Source organism: Rhineura floridana, chromosome 15 (assembly GCF_030035675.1).
Source record: "Rhineura floridana isolate rRhiFlo1 chromosome 15, rRhiFlo1.hap2, whole genome shotgun sequence".
NCBI classification, from domain to species: domain Eukaryota; kingdom Metazoa; phylum Chordata; class Lepidosauria; order Squamata; family Rhineuridae; genus Rhineura; species Rhineura floridana.
The window spans coordinates 12169415-12180097 of record NC_084494.1 but is presented as its reverse complement, the minus strand read 5'-3'; the positions used below and the strand labels follow the sequence as shown (position 1 = coordinate 12180097).

General features: G+C 45.3%; 1 protein-coding gene across 1 annotated transcript in view; it reads right to left on the bottom strand.

Moving 5' to 3' along the window:
• Positions 1 to 8115: 8115 nt before the first annotated feature.
• The window catches only part of PSMB2 (proteasome 20S subunit beta 2), a 51494-nt gene continuing 48926 nt past the window's right edge, over positions 8116 to 10683 (bottom strand). The window contains exon 6 of the mRNA XM_061597336.1: positions 8116 to 8339. Within this exon, the coding sequence (XP_061453320.1) occupies positions 8232 to 8339 (108 nt within the window). The 3' untranslated portion in view covers positions 8116 to 8231. The remainder of the gene's footprint in view (positions 8340 to 10683) is intronic.

Here is a 10683-nt window from a genome sequence, read left to right as displayed (position 1 = left end):
GTTGCAAGAACACCTGCACTTGGCTGACTTTCTCTTCTCCTAAAGATACAGGATCAGTCTCAGGCCCTGAACCTGGCAACCCTATACTGAGCTACAGTTCTTTCCCAGGAGCTTTGACTCTCAATTATTTAACAATGGCAACCATGAAACACCTTCGCCGTCCCAAATTAGAAGCCTGATCTGTAGTAATTCAGACACACATTTGTACTTGTCTATACTGGTCACCCCAGTGTATGGTCCATGGAGTACACTAGGTAACTAACTCTGCTCCCTGACCTGATAAACCAGCTTCCACCTGGCTCTGGTTGGTGGACCTCAGTGTTCAGCTTCTGGTCAAAAACAAAGCAGATCCTGCCAGTCTGAAATCTGCATTGCTCCTGGATTATTCTACTGATTAGAGTGGTGGCAGCTGATGGCTCCATGTCAGTGAGGCAGTGGAACCCGCTCTGGATTTCAGTTTCAACTTTCAAGGAGCTGTCCAAGGTGAACATTTAAACTAAAACCCGGAGCGGATTCCACTACCCCACTGACATGGAACCACAAGCTACCACTGGATAAGACTGAGCTATCTATAGGTTAAAACTTGAGTTAGCTGTCTGATGGAGGTCAATTGCAGGGGGGTGGTTATAAACAGCCAATGTGGTAGAATGAGGCTGCTATGCAGGCCTGCTCTAAGATAAAACAGATCACCAAGGCTAACAGCCTTCTTTCTTCTCAAGGGGTTGGGGCGGGGAGGAAATTGCATGAGGGTGGGGCACTACAAGACTATCAAGCTAAGGAAAAGCCTGGAGGAGGATGGTGAACCAGTGGCCCTTCAGATGCTGTTGGACACTCAGAGAGCCCCAGCAAGCATGCCCAACAGTGAGTTCAAGGGCAACAACATTGGGGGGGTGCAGGTTCCCCACTCTTGGTGTATAATTTCTATGTGCTCAATTAGGGCTGTGAAGGCACAGACATCCCAGGTGTTTGTCCCCCAGAATGATCAAAATCACCCCAAAACCTGTTAACTCAAACTCTTCCTGTCCCCCACACTTACATCCTCAAATTTCTACTTACTGAGAAATTTGTCTCCTGTCTCTGTCTCCTGTGGTGGCCAACCTGCTTTTTGCACATCACAGCCAATCATAAATCTCTATGGAGGGCAGTTCTCACCCCTTCTACAAGTTGGGGGGGTGTTTTTAAGGTAACGGCTCTCACATCTAGGTAGGAAAGGTTAAACAGGGCTGTAGGACTCCTTCACTCCTCCGTTTATCCTTTTATGTCATGCTGTTCCCTGATCTGTAGCACCAGCCAATCACAGGAGTCCCTCAAGACCCATTAAGCAGCTTAGGATTTGGGCTTCATTCTGAATGTTCTGCCTACCAATAAGGTACATGCATTTTTATCTGGGTCAATCAGATGCAAGCATCTTGGAAAAGGGTGGGTAGCTCAGTGGTAGAGCATCCGCTTTGCATGCAGAAGGTCCCAGGTTCAATCCCTGGCATCGTCAAGTAGGGCTGGGAAAAGAGTCCTGCCTGAACCCCTGGACAGCTGCTGTTAGTCATTATAGACAACAGTGAGCTAAAGATAGTTTGACTGAGTCCAAAGCAACTTCTTATGTTCCTATTTGTAGTACAACCATTTGGCCATGCTGGATAGGGCTGATGGGAACTGGACAACATCCGGAGGGCTATAGGTTCCCCAGTTCTGTTGCACTTCTAATTATCCATGATCGTTAAGATCGATCGATAGGTTTTCTCTTCCATTTTTAGCTCTTCGCTGTTTAGCATTTGCAAGCCATTTCTAGTTTAAAAGAAAAATACACCCCCAAATCCAAAAGTAAATCCATCAGGAGGACAACAAACAAACTCATTTCGATTCATTTGAAACTGTCGGGATTCCTCCTAAAAATATAAATGCTGGATAAAATAATATGAGCTTCCTTCAGTCGGTCTGCGGCATGTCTGTGGATTTGTGCTTGAGGATGGCAGACGGCACATCCTTTGCATGACATATTCATATTTATTTTAAACTGTATTTCTATTGCTTCTTTCAGTTCTTTGTATTGTATTTTATTGTAGTTCAGTTCTAACTCTCTGGAATTGAAACTGTACAATAAAATACCGTATCTAAGAAGCAACAGAAATGCAGTTAAAAACCATGCAGCATCTAGCACAGCGCATTGCAATTGCTACAGCAGGCAGAAAAATCATTAAAGGATCCACAAAGACCCTCAGGAATTTTCAAGAGGTTGAAGGGAAGAAATGTTTGAGTACCACTGAAATTTTAAATACGATTCTTGAAAAACAATGTTCTATTTACAGATTTGCTTGGGTAGCCCCCCCAGCTGATTTACTTTCCTGTGGTTTAAAGCGGGACCACTATTCATTGTGTTCCTAGAGGTTGCCGGTCTGCCCTCTTCCAGCTCCACCTTTCCTCTCCTCTGTCAGTTGGGGATTCAGTGTTTATTCCTTCGCTGGAGGCAAAACATATGCTCCATTCTAACTCAACTCTAACCAGTCTGTTCGGGGGTGGAATCATTAATATACATAAAACTATCACCTGCCTGCAGAGGAGGGCAAACCATGAAAAACTTACATATTTATTCCAGGCACATCCATTTTGCCAGTGGCCATTTGCAAAGTCAAAAATCATCATAGGGTGTGCATGTGTGTGTGTTAGGGATGGGCAAATCTGCAAGTTTCTCATTTCTCCACTCTTAAATTCAGTTCTCCACGTTTCCACGACTTTGCAATTATATTTTTGTTTTTAAAAAAGCGCTTCTAAAAATTGAACGGCATGTTAGTGCCCATTTCTCCTAAAACTCCTATCTTTGTGTGCAATTTTGCCTAGTATACATGTTTTGCCAATGCAATTTTCTCTAATACAATGCACTCTGTATGTTATTTTCATTAATATATACATTTATATGCACACTTTACCCCAATATATGAATTTTTGTACACATGACTTGGCTAGAGAACAGTATTGCAAAATTCGGGAAAGTGTGACTTTCAAAGGGCAGCTGTGCTTCAGTTTACGTATCATTTTGGAAAGTAAGAATTAGGAAGGTTCACCTATAAATGCAAATGGAATCAAATTTGCCCCCATCCGTAGTGCATGTGAGCTCTTAGTCTATTTTACTTTTTCTGCTAAAAAAGAAAAGAGCATAGGCCACGTTCAATTGTGACACTGCTAAATCCATTTTTCAGCTACAGTGCAAAAGAACCGTTGCTACAGCTGAGCCTCACACAAGTCCCTGTGACTTTGTGTGTGTGCATGTTTCCCTCTTTATGCAGTCAAGTTCAGCAGTGAAATTAATTAGAGGGAAAGCTTATTAAAGGAGCTGCATTAATTCAACAGGAAAAGGACATCCACCGAATGGCAACAAGAGCATCGCAAATCGGTCAGCCTCAGCTGCTATATTCAGAGAAGAAGAAGGTCCATATTATCAGGGCAGTTGGGCCTTTTAACAGATGCACAGCGCAATTGTATGCACATCTATTTAGAAATAAGACCCATTACATCCAATGGGCCTTGGTGCCAGGTCAGTGTGCATTTAGTAGGCATAGCCGATGCGGTGCTCCCCAGACATTGCTGGACTCCCAGCTCCCATCACCCCAGCCAGCAAAACCAACTATTGGGGATGATGGGAGTTGTAGTCTAACAATATCCGGAAGGCACCATGTCAGCTAGCCATGGTGTAAAGGATTGCAGGTTGCAACCTTGTACACACTTACCCGTGAGGAAGGCGCATTGAACTCAATAGATCTGAGTAGACCTGGATTGGATTATACTAGTAAAGTGAGACATTCCAAAAGCTGCTGCCACAGACCACTGGTCCATGTAGTCTAGAATTCCCTGCTCTTTTCCCAAACTCCTGACCATTAAGGCACCCCTCTCTCCAATTAAAACTGGAGCTACAGTTCTAACCCTTTGGAAAAATACATGTCTATTCCTCTTCTCCCAAGCATTTTAGCATGTGTTTTGAAATTGTTTTTAAAAAATGTGTTTTTAAATTTGTATATTTGTTTTTAATGTTTTAATTGTTGTAAACCGCACAGAGAGCTTCGGCTATGGGGTGGTATACAGATGTAATACATACATACATACATACATACATACATACATACATACATACATACATACTTTTGGAGGGGATTCTAGGAAGAACCACCTGCTGATCCTTTCCTGCATCTGTAACCACCACCATCAGAGTCTTCAAACGCATCAACAATCTATGCAAGCCTTTTGTTTGGAAGGAAGCAAAGCAAGGGCAATAATCTTATCCAGAAATGCAAGAGGCAGTCTCGTCTATACTGAAAAAGTTCTGCTACATCTTTTTATTTATTTATTTATTTTATTTATTTATTTGTTAAATTTTTATACCGCCCCACTAGCATAGCTCTCTGGGCGGTGTACAACAAAGAAATACAAATATATACAATAAAATCCCATAATTAATTGAATGATCCAGTTGCACCCAGCGGAGACACACAGAATTTCTCTCTCTCAGACACCAATAGAACGGAGGACCAGAATATCCAGAGATATAGCAGGCATCCTCTACTGTGGATGAGCACTTTGCCCTGGAGACATAATTTTAAAAATTTATTTTGCCAGGCACATTTGCTATTTTCGTAAGGTATGCTAATATGAGTGAATGATCCAACTTTGACTGGTAGCTGCTTTTTGGGCTCTCAGGCAGAGGGTCTTCCCAAGCTTCTGCTGCTGGAAATGGCAGGAACTGAGCCAGGGATCTTCTGCAGGCAACGCAGGTGCTGTCAGTGCACTGTGAGTCATCTTCTAAAACAAGGGCTCCCTTTGGGTGCATGGGGTCCACTGGGAACTGAATCCTGGCCAGAGATCGACCCATCCATTACGCTGCCATTTGTGCCTTAGGGCAGGGATGGGCACTTGGAAGAGCATCCATGTGTTATGGACGAGCAATGCCCACTTGCTGTCCTTTCTTGTTCAGACTGCCCTGCAGTTTCTTGCCTACTGTTGTCTTGAGAAAGGACACAACACTTCACAATGGCACAGATGGGCAGTAAATCCAATATAGGTGAAAGACAAGCCACATATCTCTTGACACAGCACATTGTTAACCTTTGGAGGTGGAGATGGGTGATTTATGGAGATGCCTCCAGGTTCTGAGTAGAGGAAGTTGGACCAGATGGTCCATTGGTCTGTTTGAGCAAGGTTCTTACGCAACATACTAAAAATGTAAGATGTATATACACTACCAAAGAACCTTCCTAGCCTCGTATCTGATAATGGGGGACATGCATAGGTGGGTAAGTGACCCAGGGAAGTTCAGGATAGCTTAGAGTTCTAACAGCCAGCATCTTTGTATAGTCCCAAGTCCTTATCTGCAGAGATCTTAAAGGGGATCTCACATGGATCAGGCAGGATCTCTGATCAGGCAGCCAGCCTTCTGTCTACTCAAAAGCACATCACAGGAGCATAGGAAGCTGATTTATACAAAGTTAGACAATTGGTCCATTTAGCCCAGTGTTACCTACACTGACTGGCAGTGGCTCTCCAGGGTTTCAGGCAGAAGTCTTATCCCAACCCTACCTGGAAATGCCAGGGATTGAACTTCGGGCCTTCAGCATGCAAAACACACACTCTACCCCTGGCCCAATAAAAAGGTTTCAGTTTACTTATCTTAAGACTCCCAAGCGGTTATTAGCCATCAGGCTGGGTCCGTCTCCTCTTTGGGCAGGTGTCTCGCAAGGCCCTTTCACTTTCTATCAGCCATGCCAGTCCTCCACTGTATGGGCAGAGAGGTTGCTTCAAGGCTGGAGCCGCTGGTACTTCTCTCAGCAAATGGGTGGGATGTCTTTGGCTGCACTCTGCACACAACCCAGTTACCCTCATATGTAATGTACTGCCTTCAAGTCGATTCCGACTTATGGCGTCCCTACGAATAAGGTTTTCATGGGGCTGAGAGGCAGTGACTGGCCCAAGGTCACCCAGTGAGCTTCATGGCTATGTGGTGATTTGAACCCTGGTCTCCCAGGTCGTAGTCCAACACCTTAACCACTACACCACACTGACTCAGTTACCCTCATAATTAGGCCCAAAATACTAATTGAACACATCTTTTACCTGGTTTATCTACAATATACAACAAATTGTATATTTGTTTTTAATGTTCAATGTTTTTAATTTTTGTAAACCGCCCAGAGAGCTTTGGCTATGGGGCGGTATATAAATGTAATAAATAAATAAAATGCCCTGACTAGGCCCACATTAATTCACTGGAACTGGAGGTAGCTCTTGACACTTTCAGGCAGATGTCCTTCCTGTCCACTGCTGCCTACTTGTTTGCCCCAACAAAAACTTCATATATATCCTTCCAGCAGCTGGTCTGACACATGCCTTGGCCAGCATCCAAGGGGAACCACTCTATAATCAAACTACAAAGACCTAGCCCACTCCGTACCCCCTTCCCCCTCCATTCAGGGTTTGTTTACTGAGTTGGTTGTATTGATGAAAAAAAAAAACTGCAACAAAATTCCACAAGATAATAATAAAAAATGGGAAGCCAAGTTTGGTAAAACTTAACTTGAGCCTAACTAGGGACACAGGAAACTGCCTTTTAGCGAATCAGGTCATTGGGTCCACCTCCTCCAGTGCTGGCTACAATGTCTGGCCATAGATCTCCAGGGTTTCTATACAGAAATCTCCTTTTCCAGCCCTACCTACAGATTTCACATGTACTTCATTTCTAGGCAGTAATTAGCATCAGCACTGTAGTGATTTTTTTTTCCAACCACAGAAATTTTACCACCCCATCAGCTGCGTGTGCTTGTTTAGAATGGGTTGTTCTCAGCTAAGTCAATGGTACCCAAACGTTTTTCCTCACAGACTTGAAACTTGCTCAGGATCTTGGCAGACCACTTAATAAATGATCTGCCTGTTGCAGTTTTGCCAGATGTGGCAAGATTTTAAACTGCATTTTTATAGACACACTGCGGACCCACTTGAATGAAGTTCATGGACCACTGGTGGCCCAGACACCACAGTCTGCGAACATGTGGACTAAGACCTACTCAGAATAGACCCCCTGAAATTAACAAACCCAAGTTAGTCATGTCTATTCAATCACTCTCCTCTGAGCAGGACTAGCATTGAATACTGCTCATCTTTCTCAGAACGTGATGCAGCATGCTAAGGGTTAAACATTCTTAAACGGGACCCTTCGCTATCTTGTCTTCTCAGACTTTACATTTTCTCCTTCTTTATGACAAGTTTTCCAAAAGTACCATCTCAGGCCACAGATGGGGAAATTGCATTTGTTGACTGCTCCCTCCTAGAAAAATAAATCCTCCCTGCCTATGGAAAACATAGAGCAAAGCCCTTAAGTCTCTGGGTTCGCAACCCACAGCAGGGATGGGGAAGTTGTGGCCCTCCAGATGTTGCTGGACTACAACCCCCATCGTCCCTGACCAGCCAGGCCAACTGATCAGGAACGATGGAAGTTGGGAGTCCATACCAAGCTAGATGAATCAATGGCATAAGATGGCATTAAGCAGCTTCCTCTGGATCTAAGAAAGATTAAAAAAAAATACTGAGGAGTTTTGCCTACAGTGCGTTCAAGATGGATGTCCACAAACAAACGTAAAGGCACCCCTGAGGAAGCCTGTTCTGGCCAAAACACACTGAACTTTAATGAAGAGTGCAATTCAGCATCTTGAGATTAGGTCTCTCTTTTCGGTCTTTTTCATTGGATGTTGCCCATTTTTTGTGTATGACGATGTGTCTGCTTTTTCAATGACATAGAATGCCACTGTCACTTCCGGTTTTGTTGCATAAGATAAAAACTTCTCTCTCTCTCTCTCTCTCTCTCTCTCTCTCACACACACACACACACACACACACACAGAGAGCGGGGAAAGGAAACCATCCACCTTGCAGAAGGACCCTTTCGATGGCACTGCCTAACAAAACTAATCTACCGCCTTGCAAAAGCGAGAGCAAAGCAACATGTGCTGAAGCCCTAGGCAGACAGCACTGCCAAGACCTATGATGGGAGGCTGCAGGGGGGGAAAGAAGTAAAAAGAGTAGTATTCATTCAAGAAGTTATCTTGCACTTGAATCTATTGGTTTCGGAGAGAGTGAAGGGAGAACCATACCAGTAGTCTTTATTTGTATTTGCAAAAGTGCAGTACACAAGCTCTGGATTTCAAGCATGTACAAAAATAAAAAGCCAAAGGGAGGCAGGAAGAGGGAAGTCTGGGCATTCAGGCCTCTGATTTCAGGAGAGGTATGTTGGTCACTTCGTGGATGCCGTCTTTATCGATGAACCGAGCATTGAACGAAGGCAAGTTCAGGATGAAGCGTTTCTGAAGCTGTGGAAAACGAGAAGCATGTTTTGTTCTTTTTTTTTTTAGAAAGTCAATCATTTTCAAGAACGCTCAGCAGCCCAGCACAATTTCATTTCTCCTGTGAGCTGCTGGAAATAAAGCCCCTCCCCCTGCAACTAAGAAACCCAAGAGGCTGGAACACAATGTTCATTGTGAAATTTGATCCCCATTCTCAGAGAACTATTATCTACTGGAGGGATGGGTAGAAGGTAAGCAAAGATCTACTGGTAGATCACCGGGTGATTTGCAACAGATTGTTATGGTTTCTGACTCCCAATAGTTAAACTTTAGCAAGTAAAACTGAAAGTTAAAAAAAAACAAAAAACACCTGTGCTATTTGCTGGGCCTTGTGCTAATCACATGGCTTAGCTCCAGTGTGCCTAAGTATTAGTTGGTTGCCTTACCCAGGCCTTTGTGAAGTTCTGTGTTACAGTAACTCTGATATAGATTTGTAAATACACTGTATGGCTCATGGGGGGGAGCGCAGTAAGTGTACAACAGGGGCGAGGAACTTCAGGACCAGGGGCCGAATGTGGCCCTTGGAAGTCTCTTGAGGCCTCACCCCTCACAGATGCTGCTTTGCACTCCAAGAGTTTTTGCCTGGCTCAAAAGTGTCCTTGAATTCTGATTAACGTCTCTTGCTTGTCTTGATGGAGGATAGAGAGGGATGTGGGGGACTGCGTGTGGAAACTAGCCTATGGGACAAAAGGGAAAATTTACACGTGTTGCCCCACCCATTTTTGCTTCCGGTCCTGCCTGCCACTGGTGTGGGGCCCTCAGAAGGTTGCTCTGAAAGGGATTGAGGCCTTTGGGTTGAAAAAGGCTCCCCACCCCGGTATACAAACCAGACGCCACGAAGTCTGCCCGCCGCAGGCCTACTCCCTTCAAAAGTAGGTAGAACACATGGGGGCTCATACCAGATTCATGGATTGTGATTAGGACATCTGTTCAGAGTTGCACAATCCCTTGCTGCTTTGGCACTTCAGATTAGCCCCATTCCATCTCTCTTGGTGATTCGGCCAGCAAAGGAGCAGCTCTACTTCATTCCTAGGGTGATAGCAGTCCCCTTTTGCTTCCCTGCCCCACCTGCCCCAGTGGTGGAAGGCTTAGCGCCTTGCATGCCAGCCAAAATCTATTATGAAATGCGTTCTTGTTTTCCGTTTAAACCAGTGGTGTGGTTATATGGTCCGTATTTAAAACACATGTGAGATTTGAGTCAGCTTTCAGCTATCGGGGATCTGATAATGAGGAGGGCGATCTTGCATGGTGTGTCCCCCATGTGATCTATGTTGGGAGTGAGGCCCAGGGGTGTAATTGTCCAGGGTTTCGGGAGGGGGTCTTAGACCCTTCACTTTTTTGGGAGCAGGGTCCCAGCAGCGTCCCTGTATCTTCAGCATCCTATGAGACAATCAGCATGAAAGGGGAGTGTGTTAGCCATTGAGAAGAGTCTTCTAACATGCTACCCTCTCCTTTCCTGCTGATTGAAGCCAATCAGAGTGAAAGGAGGTGAGTCAGCCATTGAGAAGACTCTTCTCAGCAGCTAATGCTCTCCCCTTTCATGTTTATCAGCTCCTAGGGATAAATGCTGTTGTGGCGGAAGGCATTAACAAGGTTCTAATTCTCAACCCAGCAGCAAAAAAGGGGGGCATGGCTGTGACTAACATGAAGGGGCCCTGCACTTCTGAGTTTGCCACTATACTGCTGGGCTTAAGGTCAGGGGGGTGCTTCTGCTGACAAGGCTGCTGGAGGCTCCTGTCGGAAGATGCTGCCATTTGGAAATGGCTGTGTGAATGTTCCTGCCCACCATGGAGGTGCCAGTTCCAGCAAACAGCCCCTTCACCAGAGCGCTCTTTGGACAGTGTGGGAGTCTGCCGTCGATTGATAGGGGGACCTCCCACACTCCTGCCTCAATTGTTCCAAAATGGAAATGGACTGCCTTCAAGTCGATCCCGACTTATTGCAACCCTATGAATAGGGTGTTCATGGTAAGTGGTATTCAGAGGGGGTTTACCACTGTCTCCCTCTGAGGCTAGTCCTCCCCAGCTGGCTAGGGCCTGCTCAGCTTGCCACAGCTGCACAAGCCAGCCCCTTCCTTGTCTGCAACTGCCCGCTGGGGGGCAACTGGGCTCCTTGGGACTATGCAGCTTGCCCACAGCTGCACAGGTGGCAGGGCACGTAACCCTGAGCCACTCCCTGTGGGGGTGATCTTTAGCTGGCCCTTTACACCCAGAAGACACGAGCAGGGATTTGAACTCACAGACTCTGGAGTCCCAGCCAGGCTCTCCTCCCCACTGTACTACACCAGCTTGTTCAATTGTTCCAAGGTGAC